Below are 19,607 nucleotides of genomic sequence, written 5' to 3'. Positions count from 1 at the left end.
GTTCTGATGTGTTGGGAGGGAGGTTGTTCCATGTGTTCGGTGCAATGTAGGAGAATAAGCAACCTCCAATTTGCCTTTGCAGAAGCGTGGAATGTGTGAGAGTGAGGCAGAGCGTATGTATCTGGTGGGTTGATGAAAGTGTATGCAGCTGTTCAGGCATTCTCGTCTTGTGTTGTGTAGGGTGTTGTATGTGTGTTTGAGAAGTACACATAGACTCGAAGTTAAGCCTAACTGCTTTGGTCCAAGCTACCAGAGGGTTAAGCTCAGGTTTATTTAGCCACTGTGATTATTTGAGGTGGGGTCTCACTCCTACACAATTAATACCCACATTTATTACAGTATCCTTTACGTGTTTACCATTTGTGTTGGATATTCACACAAATACACCAGTGTCTAGTGTGAGAACAATGTTTGAGTTTGTGAGCTGGGGAGGAGCTTTTAACATAATAAATCTCTGTTATGTCTGAAATAATATCCGTGTTGTTTTTTTTTACAGCACCTCGTGCATCTTACCAATCTGCCAAACCCTTAGGAGGTATCACATTGATGCAAGACTGTTCAACATTCAGTGCCAACAATGCTGATATTGCAGGTAAGCACTAAGTAGTGCCCAGATGGTCTCACTCTCCTGCAGGAAGCCTATTCTCCAGGAGGCCGGGTGCTTGCATTATTTTCTTTTTTTAATTTAAGTGTGTTTATAATTATGAATGATGCTCAACAAGGCAAATCATTGTCCAGCTTAAATAACCACTTTGGGGCACCTGAGCCTTTTACAGACAGAAATAAATTGAAAACAAAAAAATATTGGTTTTTAGACAATATTATTAATAGTAAAATTGGAAATCAATAACAATTGAACTGAAGAGAGAGGTAGCAAGAAAGTGGATTCTATAGTGGAAATAATTACTGTGTGTAAAGCCTGAGCTGCAAGGTCGCCTTAGAAAGCCCTTTTGATGCTTAGGCTTGTACTTACATTGAAGTTCCTGGTTCATGAGGGAACAATGGGATTGGTTGATTTAGATGCCAAAAATCAGAAGACATTCAGCCTTTAGACTTCAAAAAAGCTCTTACTTAGTTTGTTTTGATGGATATTTCTATCTGCAGGTGCTCCACCTCATGAATCTCCCCTAGGTGACAGCAGCTTGAAATGGGTCTCCCATACCAGCTGGTGGTGCTGTGGCTCCATCTCAACTTCAGTACTTCTTCCTGATGCTTTGTCAGTGAGCTCTATATGGTGCTCTGATGTCAGTTTCAGTTTTTGCTGCACTCTTTAATGCGGATCTAGATGGAATTTTCTTTATAAATTAAATTTTTCTGTACTTTTAAGGCTTATGCCGCATCCAGTAGTATTGTGTTTAAAATCCATTTCAGATATCTATGACATCAGCCCTCAGATTATGGCACCTGAGCACAACTTCTAGTCTCGGCCGAGATGTGCCCTAATTCTTTGAATGGCAACCAACGAACATGAGACCAAATCTTAGATGAAATGCAACCACGTCAATCAGCGAGATCAAAACTTCTTCATCGGAGACACCCTCCCTTGCATTTTATACATCAGTTCGAACGAGGGACTCTCCTGATGATTTTGCTACTGGTCACTGCGCAGGTTGTCCAGTCTGCTGGTTCGTTTGATGGCTCTGACCTTAACTTCATCTTTGGATTAAACACATACCCTAATGGGCATAGGCCCTGGTCTGATGCCTGTCTCCATGCCCAGTGTTGCTGGCCCTGATTCTGGATTTTCCTACTTTTGATACTGACTCTACTCAAGAGACAGTATTCACCAGGGCCTTACAGACTATAATCCTTCAGTCCTCAAAGTGCATATGAGTTTCTAGGTCTAATTTCTGCAGGTGGCCACCACTCCTTTCTGACCCCGATGGGAATGCTGACATCTTTTCAGCCCTGACAGCTGCGATTCTGCCATGGAACACCTTGTTGGCTATTTTGCCATGAACTGCACTTGCTTTGGATCCACTATCAGACCTTCAAATGATTTGGACCATTTTGATAGAAGCAATAGGATAGTGAAGGCAAGCCTTAGTCACAAGCCTTCTCCCAAAATGCTGCCCCAAGAGAGCAAGGGTGGATCATCTGCTTATTCTGTTAAATATCAACTTCTATATTGGTAAGAGAAAGCAACTTTAATGAGCTTGCTGGCTCTATAAGAATGAGGCATTCCTGTTTGGGCACTTTGCTTTGTATCCATTTCCTGAAATGAAATGTGCTTAATTTTTGCTGGCTCAGTGCCATGCGATCTTCGCATTGCATTCTTCTGGTTGTAATGCAACTTTTACCCACCCAAGACATTACCGTCTTAAGAATTTTCAGCTTAATCATGGGTCTTAATTGGTAGCCTTTGCTCACTAACCGCCTTGCCTATGGGATTCACCGGGCTGGTATATTTTGCTTTCTGTGATGCAAGCCCCTGTGTCATCTGTTTCTACTCGGACCCTCCTGAAGAAAAATATACTTACCTTTGGTTATGATACTTCTAGTGAACTCTCTCTCTCTCTAACTAAAGATTCCCCACTGACCCACACATCAGCCCGTCCTAAGGATCGGACTTACAAAACTTGATAAAATGGCAAATTAGTTTTGTACACTGCATCTCTTCCATTTTGTCAGGCTTGTTTCTACCATGAGTGTGGTAAAATAGAATGAGAACTGAGAGAGCATCGGGAAATCACAAGTTGAGGCGCTGCTGGAGTAGAGGTGTGGAACCTCTACATCACCTGCTGGTGCGGGAGAGCTGTTTCATGATATCCAATCCAATCTGGCTTCTCGGAAAAGAGTCAGTTGGTGACGAATCTCAAGGTAGATAGAATATTCACCAGAAATAATATGTTCGAGGCATGTGTGGGTATAGATACACATGCTCTGCATACTCTTGCCATCTAATGTTGAGTCCGGATGTGTGCAAGTTGTTTTTCTTTGTAGATGTTTTTTGAGTCATGAGATAAAGTGACTCCTCCCCTTGGTAATAATCACATAGGCATTGTCTCCATTGCTAGATTGTTTTCTTTCCATCTTTGGCCACACTGGTTTGAGTTCGTAGTTCACCCTTACCCTCTTCAGTTGTTATCGAAAATATTCCCATCGTTAAGTTTCGAAATCTGAAAAAAGCCTGTAGCATCAATGCACACAGACAGAGGCCTTCAGTCCTCGCCCAGCTGGACCTATCTTTTTATCTCTTCAGCTCTTAACATGCTCCACTGCTGGAATGGACGCCATTCGGTTTCTGCCAGAGGTGCCACACTGCGTACCTGCGGACCAACCATCACCAGCTCAGCAAACTGTGCCTGTCTCCCGATCACAGGGAAGAAGAGTGAGAGGCCTGCTGATCATTTTGAATGAAGAAAGCTTTACGCGACCGAAGTGCACGTCGCAGGGAGATGCAGTGGAGAGAGGTCGAGGATACACCCAACATCTTCGGACACCAGAATGTAAAGGAAAAGGAACTCCACAAGGCCTCTGTGCCAACGACTAGGCTTTTTCAATCATAAATTCTGGATTTGACTTGTAGATCGACCTTCAGAGGCAGGACCTTCCACCGGGTCACAATACCATGAGTACTGACGTCCCCGTCCTGCCACCAAAAAAATGTGATTCCGACTGAACATAAGGCTCCCCAGCCACCACTGCCAGTAGGCCATGGTCGGCACTGAAAGCCCCGCCCTTGAGCTCGGCACTGAAAGCACAGCCAAAATCTTCGGATTCCACACTGAGCCAACCCTATCCATCTTGGGCTCTGACCACTTCAGCTCCAAAACTAAAGACCCTCTCTGCACCGAACATTTTGGGATCGGCATCGAAATCCAACCCCGGTACTTCTGTGCAACCAATCCTCCATAAAACGTAGGAACAGCTCGATGCACGACAGAAAAAAATACATTTGTAGCCTCAGTCTGGCCGTATCTTAACCAAAACTGTGGGGTCAGCGCTCCCTCCATCAAAGCGTTAACTTTTCTTTGGATAACCAACAGACATGCCAGTACCAGCTAAAAGGAGGAAGACCGACTAGGCTACCAGTCCCTTGCACCCTCTTCCACCTTCTTCACCACCACCACCACCTCCACCCTTCATTCCACCACCTCCAACACCTTCACCCTCTCCACCTCATTCTCGGGGTGATCCCCTACATATTACTCCGCAGGGGTCCCCACATTCCTACATGGGTGGGCATGGGGAGGCAGATGGTTTTTATGATGCACCACAGTCTCTAGATCCCTGGCCCAATTATGACATTGATCCCCAGGGGGACAAAGATCTAGACCTGTACCCTACCGAACAATGGCCTCCTGAGGACAAAACCTCATATGAGGAGCTCATCAGCAGTGCTGCAAAGTATCACCAGGTCCTGTTTCATATTTGAAACCCTATCCAGTACACATAGGGCTACCCAATACCTCCCTGTGTTAAAAGGCATGATTCGTCACAGCGATGACATCTTTTAAGACCCTGCGCGAGCATGCATTATCTCTCCTAGTGTCATAAAAAAATACAGAGCCGCACCCTCACACCCTGTTTACATCCGAGGGCAACTTCACCCTGATTCATTAGTTGTGCCCAATGCCCGTAAGATGGCTCATTCACAAACCACAGCTGACTATCCAACTCCTGATAAAGATTCTAAGCCAATTGATGCCTGTGGGAGGGCAGGCCGGATAAACAGACGCGGAGGCTGAATGTACTTTCCAAATGCACGTTTTTATTATCAGTGATTGGAATATTAGAGGATACGGATGGTGTTTCTTCTTTCTCTTCTCCTTGGTCCGTCTTCGTGGGGCTTGGATGGGGTTCGGATGTTGCTGGACCCGGCTCTTCCGTCTCGTTAGTGTTACCCTGGAGGCTCATAAAGAGAGGAGAAAAGGAAGCTGTCAATCACTGTTTGACTGTGGGGTGAGAATTATGCACTACCCGTCACCACACCCGGAGTGTTATCGTCTGGACGCTCGGGTGGGGAGAAATTGACTCTGTGAGGTTTTCAAACCAAAACAACCTGAGGGGGAGAACACAAGCGGGATAAAACATGGATGAGTGCTACCTCTGATTCAGGGATGAAGTATAGACGGTGCTCTGCGTAAGGAATTGAAACAAAGTCGTGTAACAAAGAGGGAGTGTCCGTGTTGGTCGTGACTACTATCCCTCTATCCCTCTAACCCGTACCCGCTGTCTCGACAATCCTCCCACCGCCCTCGTACCCTCCCTCACTGTCCCCGGAGTCGCGGTCACTCACCGGCTCCGCCGCAACTCTCCTGAGTTGCTGCCGCTCTCCATCACTCCTCGCTCCACCGCTCGTCCGAATCCTAGTCGTTTTCTCCGACACGGTCGCTGTCTTCTCTCTTTGATTTCTCCTCGTTCTGCTTCCTGCTTGTCTCCACTCCGCTGTTTGTCGATGACGCCCCTCCTTCGCGCCGACTCGCTTTTATTGGGAGTGAAGAACTGCTTCTGATGTCAACTCCTCCTTCTTCCGGTCTCGGGTCTCAGTCCTGCTGTAGGGAGACATAACAGGTGGGTGTGTCTAGTCTTCTAGACCCTACCTCCCGGAAACCAATCCTCGGGGACCAGACTCCGAGGGAAGAAGCGTTTTTACAGTGTGGGTCCATGACGGCAGGTAAGAATGCGGTTCCTGCACTTACTGTCTCACAATGCCTCAGGAAAATTAGTATATGCTCAGTCTGCCAATCATTGGCGAATTGCAAATAGACAAGGCCTACTAGCCAGGTATGATCATGCTCACAGACGAAATGGAGGAACTTCTCTAGTACCTCCCAGAAGACCATAGGAAATGGGAGCATGAACTCTTTGTGGAGGGCAAACTAATTTCCAATAACTCCATTAGGTGTGCCCTGGACTTCGCAGATACAGCTGCCATGGGTATTAATACTAGTGTATTATTATGCAGACATACTTGACTGCATATATCTGGCTTCAAGACAGAAGTCCAGCAAACAACTTTAAATGTCCCCTTTCACAAGGAACACCTTTTTAGTCCAGAAGTCGACCAAGTGTTATAGAAGATGAAGACGGACATAGAGGTTGCTTAGTCCATAGGTGCACTCCAAACACCCTCTCCCCATGGCTCCTTTCACCACTCCTCATATAGAGCAGGCTCAAAAGCAGCATCTTCTGATGCCTCTTCTTCATCTATCGCCCGCAAAGTCACAACTCCCCTTCGCGCAGCTATTACAGGAGTACCTATAGGGGTAACAACTCCAAAGGTTGTGGCAGAGGTGCTTCCTCACATGGTGCTGCATCCGCCAAAAACAGTGACTGTCTTTGCCTCCCCTACTGACCATTTAACACGTGTCTGGGGTCAATTACAACAGTTTCTCCCCACCGGGCTATCCATAACATCAGATCAGTGGGTGTTGGACATTATCCAACATGTTTTTTTGTCTAGAGCTCTTCACCACACCTCCAAACATTCCACATCGCACTCACAAACTCTTTCTGGAACATCAAGCACTGCTCAAACAGGTAGTTCAAGTTCTAATGCTCAAAGGAGCTATAGAACCCATCCCTCTTCAACATCAGGGGTCAGGAGTATACTCCCTGTACTTTCTCGTCCCCAAAAAGGGTGGTTCATTATGGCCCACCTTAGATCTGAGGCCCTTAAATCAGTACATCCTGTCAGAGCATTTCCATATGGTCACCCTCCAAGACGTGGTCCCACTTCTCCAGCAAGGCAACTCTGTCAGTATCAGACTTAAAGGATGCCTACGTTCAGATCCCAATCCATCAAGCACAGCACAAATACCTCAAGTTTGTCGTAGTTGGCAGACACCATCAGTTCAAAGTTCTCCCATTCAGCATGACTACTGCACTCCGAGTGTTGCCCAAATGGTTAGCAGTAGTAGCAGCACATGTACGCAGATAAAACATCCATGTCTTGCCGTATCTGGACGACTGGCTTATCAAAGCCTGGACCCTTACTCTGTGCCACCAACACACTCCGGTCACCATAGCCCTTCTCCATCAACTATGGTTTACCATCAATGTAAAAATCCCATCTTTAGAGGTTCAGCTGTATCTAGGGGCTATTCTCAACACACACGTGGGATTAGCCTAGCTCAATTCAGCAAGCATACAAAATTTCCCCACACTGCTAGCACACTTTCAAGCCAATCAACAATTGACAGTCAGAATAGTTATGCGTCTGCTAGGCATGATGGCCTCATGCATCTCCATAGTACCACATGCTATATTAAACATATGTCGGCTGCAGGAATGCCTATCACACCAGTGGTCTCAGTCACAGGGTCAGTTACAAGATCTAGTGTTGGTAGGTAGCCTTACTCCTCGTTCTCTGCAGTGGTGGAATACACATAACTTGTTTAAAGGGCGGCCGTTTATTGACCCTGTTCCACAATTTTGTTTAACAGCAGATGCATCCCTCACAGGATGGGGTGCTCCTCTACAGGATCCCTCAGTTCAGGGTCTCTGGGACACCAAACAACATGGTCTCCACAACAACCACCTCAAGCTTCAAGCTGTTATTACCTAGCTTTGCAAGAGTTCTTACCCCACCTGATAGGCAAGGTTGTCTTAGTCCGAACGTACAATATGAAAGCCATGTACTATATACAAAAATAGGGGGAGACACACTTTCTACAGTTAATCACACCTATCTCATACTATTGGGCATTGGACAATATATCACAACATCCAGCTGATAGTCGAACAACTTCTGGGAACTGACAACAACTTTGCCGACCTCTTCAGCAGGATGCGACAAGTCCACGAGTTGGAACTCCACCCCACGAGTCCTCCTCCCATGCTTCAACAGCTGGGTGTTTCCACAGACAACGCAAAATACCCAAACTTTGCCTCCAGGTTCCCACACCCACTATCCAAGGGCAATGCTTTATGGATGAACTGGTCAGGTATATTTGCCTATGCTTTTCCGTCTCTCCCTCTTCTTCCGTTTCTGGATTGGAGGCTAAAGCAAACGTCTCTCTCCCTCGTCCTAATAGCTCCCACTTGAGCTCATCAGCCCTGATACACAACGCTACTCAAACTGTCCATAGTTCGCCGCTAGAAGCTTTACCTCAACCCGGATCTTCTCGCTCAGAACCATGGAGAAGTCGGGCATCCAAACCCAAGGGAAGTAAACCTTGCGATTTGGCTACTGATGTCGTAGAATTTGGTTACCTCATTCGCCCACCTGAATGTATGACCATCCTCAAAGAAGCTCCTGGGCCTGCAACCAGGGCATGCTATGCAGCTAAATGGAAAAGATTTGTCTTTTTACTGTCATAGCAAGCACATTGGTCCATTTAATGCAACGGTACGAAGCATTGTTTGCTACCTTCTACATGTACAACTCTCTGGCCTTGCCTTCATTTCAATATGCTTACATCTAGCTGCAGTGGCTGCCTATCTACCAAACAAGCAACAATAATCTTTATTCAAACTGTTGGTTATTAAAGTCTTTCTGGAAGGCCTTAAAAGAGTAATTCCATCCAGAGTTCCACTTGTACCTACATGGAATCTCAATATTTTTTTGTTGTAATCTTTTTATTGTAACAAAGCAGTACAAATAGTTTTACATTGTCATTATTAAATACACAACCAAGCATTATTACACTTTGCCACATGGCATCCTTATTAATCATTGCTGGGTCCCATGCTGCTTCGCCCACCGTTAAATTGATGTCACCCTCAGTTAGTCTCTAAATGAATTACCAAAAGAATTGTTTCACCCACTGGAGGTGTGCATGGATTACCCCTATATTCACTTCCATTTGTTCCAAATTCTCCTCCATTTTTTTGGGCACCCTCTTTTCACAGACTGCTTTCCCTGCCAGCAGACACCAGTCCATATCTCATATCCAGTCTTGGAGTTTGGGTGGGTGGATATCCCCCCAGTGGCGAGCTATATTGCGTTTTGCCAGCATCAGGCGCAGAGTTACCCAGGTTTGGTCTGCTCCTCCCAAGTCAGTGTCTTCCCACACATTTAAAAGGCACCACTTAGGCAAGAGCGTGAGCTCCTCTCCCACCACCCCTGACATGCATGACCGTAACGCCTGCCAGGATTCCTGAATCTCATGACACGTCCATATGATATTTATTTTATTTATTTTTTGCATTTATAGAGCGCACTGTAACCCTGCGGGCATCCTGGCGCTAAGACCCTGGAAAAAAGCTGGCAGATAAGCTACAGAGCTGAACCAGAGAATCATACTTTAGGGAAAAGCCAGGTTTTGACTTTCCTGCGGAACATCATAAAGTCCTGTATTTTCCTTATTTCTAGAGGAAGATGAATCCAAAGGCGGGCAGCCGCCACACCAAACGCTCTTCCCCCCAGGGTTACTCTCTTTGTCCTAGGAATCCTGACAAAATTAGCAGTCGAAGAGCGAAGGTTACGTGCAGGTTCATACCATTCAAACCTGCCCTGAACCAATTTGGGCCCCAGTCCATGGAGTGCCTTAAACACTATACAGAGGGATTTAAACAAAATCCTTTGAGTCACCGGGAGCCAGTGCAGCTCTGCAATGGAAAAACTATCCCACCACCCCACACTTTGTTACAGTTTGCATCCGCCCTGCGGTCCATTTTCACCAGTGTTGTGCAGTATATGTATACCCTATGTAATATTTTGAGCTGGACTAGTCTGAAACGATGGAATTTCAATATTGTGCTCACCAGACTAATGGGTATACCATTTGAACCACTACAAAATTGTTCCCTGCAATTTAAATTTTGGAAGGTCACCTTTTTAATTGCCTTTACTTTACTTAGCCGTATCGAGGAGCTGCAAAGCACTAACCTTAGAAGAGCCTTTCTTCCAACTACACAGGGATAGGGTGGTCCTTCGCAGCAACCCAGAATTCCTTCCAAAGGTGGGCTCCTCCTTTCACCTTAAATCAGTTGAGTTATCTGTTTTCTTTCCTCATCCAGACTCTGTTGCGGAAAGGCTCTTCATACACTAGATATTAAAACATTACATTGACAGAACTAAAGGTTTCCATATAACCAAACTTTTTTCTCCCTCACAAAAGAAAGTCCATATCCAAATCAGGCATTTCTAGATGGAGAAGTGAATGCATTCAGTTGTGTTACGCCAAAGCTAAAAGGATTTTACCTACACCCCCTAGAGAACACTCTACTTGTAAAATAGGGGCTTCTGTGGCTTTCCTGGGCAATATCCCAATAGCTGACATACGTAAGGTAGCTACATGGTCTACATCACTCAATTTCACTAAGCATTATTGTGTGGATGTTCTAGCACGCCAACAAGCTAATGTGGGTCAGGCAGTGCTAAGTACAGTTTTTCAAACCACTGCAGCACCCACAGGTTACAAGTCAAAACAAAGATTCCCCTTTTGGAACAGCAGATTTTTTTAAAACATAATCACACCTTCATACACTTGATCACCAGGACAAGACACCCAAAAATCATCTCGATAGCAGCCTGTATATAAAAAAAATTTTCATATGTTTTTATTATTATAAAATAGATTATACAATGAGACACTAATTCATAAAAATACACAAAACGACGATATAAAAATTTTTGGGAAAAAACACAAAGCACAGTATCCTACCTATACATAGAACACACTACACACTACATATCCATTAATGTAAAATAAAATAAAATAAAGGGACACTCAGTAAGGAGCGTATTATAATCTCTCATCATCAGGAGACAGGAGACATATGATCATGATCTCTTCATTTCCTAGTTGATAATATCAACATTTGCGTAGTTTGGAAACAAAGAGTCACAACAATCTATACTCTCCCTCCTACAAATGCGTCGACGCGTTTCGGTGGAAATTTGAAGATAGCAGACCACCTTCTTCAGGACAAGTAATAATATTCTCCCATGTCGTCAGAAAACAATCTTGTATGCACCAATTAAGAGGACATCGGCTACTGAAGGGCTCCTAACCTCCTCCTTGTTCCTCATTCAGATTGCTACAACAGGCCAAAAACTGATACAATCTACTTTAGCCTTCTTTCGCCTTGTTCTTATGGCGTAAATGCGTGCATATGATGGAATAATGTCTTAAATGCATAGATGGGTCGAAAACCTCAGGGGTGATTTCAATTATGTCATCAACAGTGGGAGTATCTATTTTTTCTCCTCATCGATAAAAACCCGGTGGATGCACTCCTATGTCCGTGTAAGGGCGCGAACGCGTCAGGAAATAATTCAATCGGGTCCCACCAGCACGACCGTCGTGCTGGTGGGACCCGATTGAATTATTTCCTGACGCGTTCGCGCCCTTACACGGACATAGGAGTGCATCCACCGGGTTTTTATCGATGAGGAGAAAAAATAGATACTCCCACTGTTGATGACATAATTGAAATCACCCCTGAGGTTTTCGACCCATCTATGCATTTAAGACATTATTCCATCATATGCACGCATTTACGCCATAAGAACAAGGCGAAAGAAGGCTAAAGTAGATTGTATCAGTTTTTGGCCTGTTGTAGCAATCTGAATGAGGAACAAGGAGGAGGTTAGGAGCCCTTCAGTAGCCGATGTCCTCTTAATTGGTGCATACAAGATTGTTTTCTGACGACATGGGAGAATATTATTACTTGTCCTGAAGAAGGTGGTCTGCTATCTTCAAATTTCCACCGAAACGCGTCGACGCATTTGTAGGAGGGAGAGTATAGATTGTTGTGACTCTTTGTTTCCAAACTACGCAAATGTTGATATTATCAACTAGGAAATGAAGAGATCATGATCATATGTCTCCTGTCTCCTGATGATGAGAGATTATAATACGCTCCTTACTGAGTCTCCCTTTATTTTATTTTATTTTACATTAATGGATATGTAGTGTGTAGTGTGTTCTATGTATAGGTAGGATACTGTGCTTTGTGTTTTTTCCCAAAAATTTTTATATCGTCGTTTTGTGTATTTTTATGAATTAGTGTCTCATTGTATAATCTATTTTATAATAATAAAAACATATGAAAATTTTTTTTATATACAGGCTGCTATCGAGATGATTTTTGGGTGTCTTGTCCTGGTGATCAAGTGTATGAAGGTGTGATTATGTTTTAAAAAAATCTGCTGTTCCAAAAGGGGAATCTTTGTTTTGACTTGTGTCTGTTGGCGCTCCACCCCTTTTGTGGTACGGGGCCCCTCTCTCCTCAATTTTTATATATATATATATATATATATGCACCCACAGGTTAGCCACCACTTTTGGAGGGCACTGCTTTTTAGTCTGTGCAAAGCATGTGTATCTACAGCCACACATGCCTCGAATGAATTATGTTACTTACCCTGTAAGCATCTGTTCTTGGCATGTAGTACTGTAGATTCACATGCAACCACCCTCCTCCCTGGACACCTGTGGTCGTTGCAGTTCCTTTTACCTTTTCATATTCATGGATATCTTTTTACTGATACTTACACTACATTCTCACCAGCCTGCAGGAAAACAATTTATGTGTGGAGTTGATGCCCATGCGCGTTATCTCCAAGAGGAGGAGTCACTTTACCTCGTGAACCGAAAGACTTCTTTGAAGAAAAACAACTTGCACACATCCGGACCCAACAGTAGATGGCATGAGTATCCAAAGCATGTAAATCTACAGCACTACATGCCAAGAACAGATGCTTACAGGGTAAGTAACATAATCCTACCAAAGATAAGTAACTCTTTTTTTGTGTAACCATTTAGGTATTTAAGTTCTCCTTAGAGCCTTCAGATTTCTGCACCATCCCACTATTGGCCCAATGTTCTCTTTCAGCTGGACAAATTCCTTTTTATAAAATGCCTCTCAAGGTTTATATCCTTTGAGATGCTTATGATAACAAGTTCGGTAGGGCTCATTTGTGGTCCTCAACAGCAGGCATTTGTCTTTCTGACTTATTAGGTGCCAGGAACCGTGTCAATTCAAACTATTTATGTCCTTTTCTAACAGTAGTAGATTAAATGATTTAAGCAAATAAAACGAGTTTCTTTTTATACAGTTTCAGAAAAAAACAGAGTTACTTGATTAGATGAGCATTTGGTGGTAGTGAGATCCAGGTTTGCGAATATATGTAGGAAGCTTTGATGTTTTTTTTAAGAAGAAGGGTTTTAAGGACAAGGTGGCTTATATGATTGTATGTAAACCCTCAGAAAGAATGAGGTTGTTACCATGTAAATGTGCACCCCACTTGGTATAGTTTAGGCAAAACAAGCCATTTTGAACACACTTCTGATTTATTGGACATTTATCTACAAGTGAGTGAGAGGGTCAAAACAGAGACTGGCTCTAGAGATCAAAAGATCTGTACTATGGTCTGTGTCATGGTATTTTGGGACCAACCAAATTTTGGTTTATCAACCACGACAACATTTACAAAATCAATCCACTCGCAACTAAATGTTAGACCAGCACAAGAAAGTCAACTGCAGAATGCTGAGCAGGAAAGACACTCTAGATCATTGCTTCCCAAACTTTTTAGTTCCATGACCCAATTTTTAGAACAACAAACATTTGCGACCCACCTAGCTTCAATGGATATAAGGCAGGCAATTAATTTTTTTATGTAACTAAAGCGCCATGTGGTAGCGCACTGTCATTCTCAGACAGCACATTTTCCATTGAAATGGCCAGTAAATTTGTGCAGACATACAGTTTTACTAATAAAACTATTTTGCACACAAATGACAGTACATGGAAATTGGGTTTCAGTGAATATTTAGCATTTATGCATCACCACATAAAGTGTCTTGATTCGTTTTGATCCTATTAAAATCTATGTTTCCATCACACTTCAGAATTACAAAAAAAAATCTTTATTTTTGCTTTCCTAACTGCTGAACGTGTCCAGCTCATTTACAGGTATTTACTTTTTTTTTGTGTGTTACAAACATATTACAGGCTTTCCTTTCACACTTCCTCTACCTCAGCAAGATTGTCACATAGTTCACTTCACTTGTCTTTCGCTTACTACAAACTGAGATTATTTTGTAAAGACGAATCCCCTTGTTAAAAATAAATAGCAATTTGTCCGAAGACAGAGCCTGACATTGGATCCTTCTTTTTGAAGCACAGAAAATGTAACCTGATGAATACAGCATTCAAAGGCATCTTTATTTATTGCTTGGACTTTCGTGAGCCACCAAAAATCTGCTCACAGTTTGGGAAACAATGCTCTAGAGTATTTTGAGTTTACGAACTTGGGGGCATATTAACAAGGCAGCGATAAAAAAATTATCGCAGCTTTTGCGTCCGTTTTCGGCCGCAAAGTGGCGATACTTTTATCGCCTTATCAGGAAAGACATGCTATCGTGTGTTCTGCTGATTTATCGCCCCTTACAACAAAGCCCAGCTTTGCATCTCTAATGAGATGCAAAGTGGGCGTTCCGTGTCAGAATAACTGGAGAAATGTCGCTAACCGACATTTCTCCAATTATCAAGCTGCACGCAAACAAGCAGAGCGATAAGAAAAGTAGCGCTAACCACAGTTATCGCTACTTTCCTTACCCCTGCTTGTAATCTGATTTAGCCATGTAATCCAATGGGAGCTGGATTACATGGCTAAGACCACCCTGCCCTATCAGCAAGGTGTCGCTGGTCGCAGTGCGATTATCGCTGGATTTCCAGCGATAATCACACTGTTTTCCAGCTAACGCATGGATTCCTATCGCTTGGGAGATAAGCGTTGCTGATAGCACGCTATCTCCGCGATAGAATCCAGCGTTAGCCTGCGATAATTATGCTCGCGCTAAAAGCTCTGAGCGATAATTATTGCAGGCCCTTGCTGATATGCCCTTTGGAACTCACAGAACTGAACAAGCTAAGGAACCGAGACTGAGATGCATCACACATCTTCACTTTTTCCCCAAATACAAATACCACAGCCCTTACTGACAAACCTAGGAAACAAACAGGCCCCTCTATTGGAAGAAGGCACATGGAGACAAGAGCAATAAAAGAATAAGGAAGGAGAAAAATGAATGGACTACTAGAGACACCAAGATGAGCAATTTTAAATATTGTCACTTAAATAAGTTGGCTTTCTCTGGATTAATTTCTCCTTGGCAAGATAATGATCAACTGTGCCAAGTACATTCCCATCACAATCGTTCTTCCACCTATGATAGCCTAATATCTGACCCCTCCCGAACATTGGTCTGAACATCTTGATCCATTGGTTTTTTGCAGAGAATAGCCACACAACTCAAATATCAAATTTGCACATCTGCTGTTTTTTCAACATTGTTAAACAATTTTACTATTGTTCATGGTTCAGTGATTTTGGACCATGACCTAACCTCCACAGGCATACAAATTCCAATCCAGTCACCCACACTCACTTCTCAATTCTTTACAGTGTTCTTCACCTCAAAGCACTGCTTTCTTTCCACCATGTTCAGCTCCTCAGACTCCACTCACTCATAGCTCAGTTATACCATCACCCAACCATTGTTCCACATCAACCACCTTGGACCCAATTTCGAGTTGGATGTACGATCTCTGAAGAACTCAAATGGAGTCCTACCCTACTGGTTGGCACATGGGGTGAAAGTCAATAAGCAATAAGCTGAATCTGCACTTCGTTCTTCCTGAACAAGAAATAAACATGAAAGGGTATTTCTATGCAGTCATCGAGTTCAGTAGTCCTGGGTAAAAGTTATTAGGCTATGAAAGGGATAGTGTTTTGGGTTAGCCCTACCAAAAAGAGTTGGGAGTCTCTCTGGATCTTAATGCCCAACCTCAAGTGTCTGTGAAGCAACTGGATGATGGATGTTAGGATTTTGCTAAACATTTCCCGGAAGTATTTAAATACAAGTTAGGCTGTTCTAAAAATTATATACACAGAATAAAACAGAGAAGGTGCCATTTCTGTGGTTTCCAAGGTAAGGAAGATGTCTCTAAATGTATAATATTTTGTTTGCAGTAAACTAAAGCGGCAGGGATAATAACACTGGTCAAAGCCACCAATTGCTGGCTTCTGTTATGGTTGTGATGACAGCAAGTAGGCAGCATTTACCTCTTCAGGAACTCTTGAAACACCTGATCAAATGTCCATCTGAGCTAGAATTGCAAACTCCTAATAACATGGTTGACATCAGTGACCTCACGGAGTTTTACAACAATACAATATTGAGTATTTTTTATGACATAGCCCCGTTAAAATTCAAAAGGATCCCTGACAAAGACAAAAACCCTTGGTTTAATGGTGCCCTTAATGAAGAAAGACGCTCACTCACAGAGCGGAAATGGCGACAACACCCTTCCTCACCCCATTTAATCCAACTAAGACAGGCCAGAAAAGCCTACAATAAAAGCATTCTAAACTCGAAAAAATTTGGTTCACATTTGTTAAATATTGGCAACTGCTCTTCTCTTACAAAATGTTTTCTGTATTTCTCTCTTAGTTGGACAGAAGGAGACCGACTCTGTCCTCAGACTTATTTCTCTGCAGAATGCTGATGGCTCCTGGTACTTGAACACAGATTTTGCATCTGCCCTGGGAATACCTGAAGACAAGCTTGAGGCAAATAAACCTAACAAGGTAATAGTCAGTGGAAATATTTATTTTTGAGATTTTGAAACTTGAAATCCATTTCTCCCGATGGGTGTAAGAGATCCTATCTCAAGTATGAGAGTAACTTCCATCTGGGAAAGACCCGACGTGAACAAAAACTGTTTTTTGTTCCAATTACTTTTTAAAGAAACAAGTAAGTTGCCGATACAATCTAATCAACAAAATATGATTGCCCAATGTATAAATTGATTATGTTCTTCAAATAAATACCAATTTCCCTAGGTCACACAGTTAATTGGTCAATCGATTACCAAATATGTACTGAGTTCTATCAGTTCCTGCGTCTCTTGGATATAAAAATACCTTCTAGAATTAACTGTTGGCCGTATTTAGGGACACCTTGGTACTGGATTTTTTTGGCTGGCTTTGTTTGAAAAGTTTTTGAGAACATTGGGCTGGTTTAGTCATGGTGATGTCAGGGATCTAAATGAATGTGCTGGATCTGTACAGGTTTTGTTGCTGTTAGGAAACTCAGGTTTTGTCAAAGTTTGTGATCATATTGTTTTTTTTTATATAATTGGTTTCCTTTTATGTGGCTTGAGAGTGGAACGTAAAGGTATTAGTGTGATCACCAGAAGTATTTCTTTACAAAAATGTCACGTCTCCTATTATTATCTTCTGCCTTAATTGCGGGAAATTTACTGGCACATGCATCAACAATGCCATTTGCGAATCCTTATTAGCGAAAAATAAGGATTCGCTAATAAGGAATAGCAAAAGACTATGCATGTAGAAATCGCTTACAAAATAGCGATTTCTAAACATTCCTTAATTGCGACTCGCAAATTGCGAGTCGTAATTAAGGAATACCTCCCCATTTATTCCTCTGGGCCTAGAGGCCCATAGGAATGAATGGGAAGACTTTCTCAATTTGCGATTCTCAATTAGAGAATCGCAAATTGCTCATGCAATTTCAAGGGTGCCAGGGTGTCTAAAGGACACACTGTTGCACCCCTGAAATCTGCATATGAGTACATCTTGCACACACACATTCCCCAAGGGCATGTGTGTGTGTAAAATGGAACTTTGAAAAATGCACTTTAGTGCATTTTTCAACATTTTTGCAAATTACCATGAAGTTCAACTTCATGGTAATTTGCTCCCCCTATTAGCGAAATCGCTAATATTTTTACTTTAATGAATTGCATTTAAGGAATCTCAATTTGAGATTCCTTAAATGCAATCGCAATTTAAGTAATCGCAATTTAGAGATTACTTAAATTGCGATTTTTGCATTTGGGATGATGCATCCCAAATGCAAAAATACCGGTCGCAAAGGGGCAGATTCTGAGAATCTGCCCGTTTGCGACCGGTTTTTGCTTTGATGCATGTGCCTGATTGCCCCCATATTGTCTGTTTTATTGATGTGTAAGCTGTATTCTGACAAGTTTTTATTTTGTAACTGTATGCTCTGTGAACATTGCAAAGTGAGATTATTCTTGACACCGTAACCAGGATGAAGTTAAAATACTAATGCAGTCATTGCAGTGTTTATTCGGACATGAAAGTAGTACCACTTGGGCTAAATAAACTAATGTCTGAAAGCATTCTGACACAGGGAAGGCCAGAATCATGATTTTGGAGTTAGAATGCAATCTGGTGATCACCTAAATGTTGAGTTTGGAATCTGTATTAATTCTGCTTCACCTAAACTGAAAGTTAATCTTGGCAAATGTAGGTGTTTTTTCTCTCATACAGATCGTAAGTAAGGACCATGTAAGCTAGAAAGCTAGTTTTTCTGGAAAGCTAGAAAAACAGATTGCATTTTATGCGATCTGTCCCTTTTTGGACACTCTGTGGGCGCACCATTTAATAAACTGACAACAAGCTAACGACATGGGTGGAGTTCTAGTTTAGCACAATCAATGTCTCAATTACAACTTTTTGTGTCAAACTGTGGAGTTCGCCTCATCTGGTGAAGGCAAATGGATGACGCCTGGATCATCTTCTCAAATAGAGCAAACAAACTCACATTTTCATTCCAGATGACTGCCAGCTTAAGGCATTCTTTGCAGAAGGATGTCGCTAGACAAACATTATGGCTGGCTGTCATTGTTGTATTTGACTAATTACGTTTGAAGAGAAATAAAACATATCTGCAGGTTTTAAGATAAAACAGGAGCAAGACAATTGTGAGAATAAGTCTCTATATCATATCTGATTTTCAGACCCTCGAATAGAGTATAACTGAATATTTGTAGGATTATCGGCAAAATGAAATGAAAAAAATGAATGTGCCATAGATGTGCTAACTTCTCAGCAGAGATTGACTTGCTTCTCACAGTTTCTTAAAAAGTAAGCTAATAAAGGAATAATAATGATAACTGATCCATCAGAGGTAGAAAAACTTGAGTTTTACTGACACACTCTACAAGTTCAATTTCTGATTCAATAATAAAGAACTGTGAAATTATTGAAGACGTCCCTTCTAAGCAGGCAAGATATCTTGATAGAAATAGTGGTATAAAATGAATGGACACCCAAAAGTTGAAACATTAGATTTATTGTTAGCATGTATGTTTGATTTATAATATATGATGTAACAGTAATGACTGCATATTTATAGACACTAAGGTGCCGATCACGATCCGGTAGAAAAAATCCCCGTGCGACTCGTATCGGGTCTTTTTACCCTACGAATCGTACAAGTTCCGTACGAACTGGCAATCACGATTCGCATGGGAAAAAGTCCATACGAACCGCACTGGGAAACATTCCCCACACGTCCTCGGGTCGGAAAATGTGTCCGACACGTCCTCTGACGATTTACCTTACAAACGTGAAAAGCCAAGTCCGACCGAGGAATCACGATCCATCCCGTGCGTCCGAGCGTACAACCGTATGGAAAAAACACCGTCCGCACCGAACACCTATAGCAACCATGGAGACATGTGCCCGCATACGCGCCCAACACTCCCCCCAGCCCCCGTACGTCCGACACGTACCCCCCGTGTATGTATACCCCCACCCATCTAGGTACACCCCAGTACGTTCAAGTCGTACCCCCACCCCAGTACGTGTCGTACCACCGTGAACCTACACCCCAGTACGTTCCAGTCGAACCCCCACCCCAGTACGT

The 19,607-nt window shown here is 42.7% G+C and overlaps 1 protein-coding gene across 4 annotated transcripts in view; it reads left to right on the top strand.

Moving 5' to 3' along the window:
• LOC146785794 (von Willebrand factor A domain-containing protein 5A-like) overlaps positions 1-19,607 on the top strand; it is a 310,735-nt gene that overhangs the window by 252,592 nt on the left and 38,536 nt on the right. For all 4 annotated transcript variants that reach the window (XM_085635059.1, XM_085635061.1, XM_085635058.1 and 1 more), the window contains 2 exons: positions 497-592; positions 16,359-16,495. In XM_085635059.1, coding sequence (XP_085491185.1) covers positions 497-592; positions 16,359-16,495 — 233 coding nt within the window. The remainder of the gene's footprint in view (positions 1-496; positions 593-16,358; positions 16,496-19,607) is intronic.

Source organism: Triturus cristatus, chromosome 11, assembly GCF_964204655.1.
Source record: "Triturus cristatus chromosome 11, aTriCri1.1, whole genome shotgun sequence".
In the NCBI taxonomy this organism is placed as follows: Eukaryota; Metazoa; Chordata; class Amphibia; order Caudata; family Salamandridae; genus Triturus; species Triturus cristatus.
Note: the sequence above shows the minus strand (reverse complement) of the source record. Positions and strands in the feature narration are given on the sequence as shown.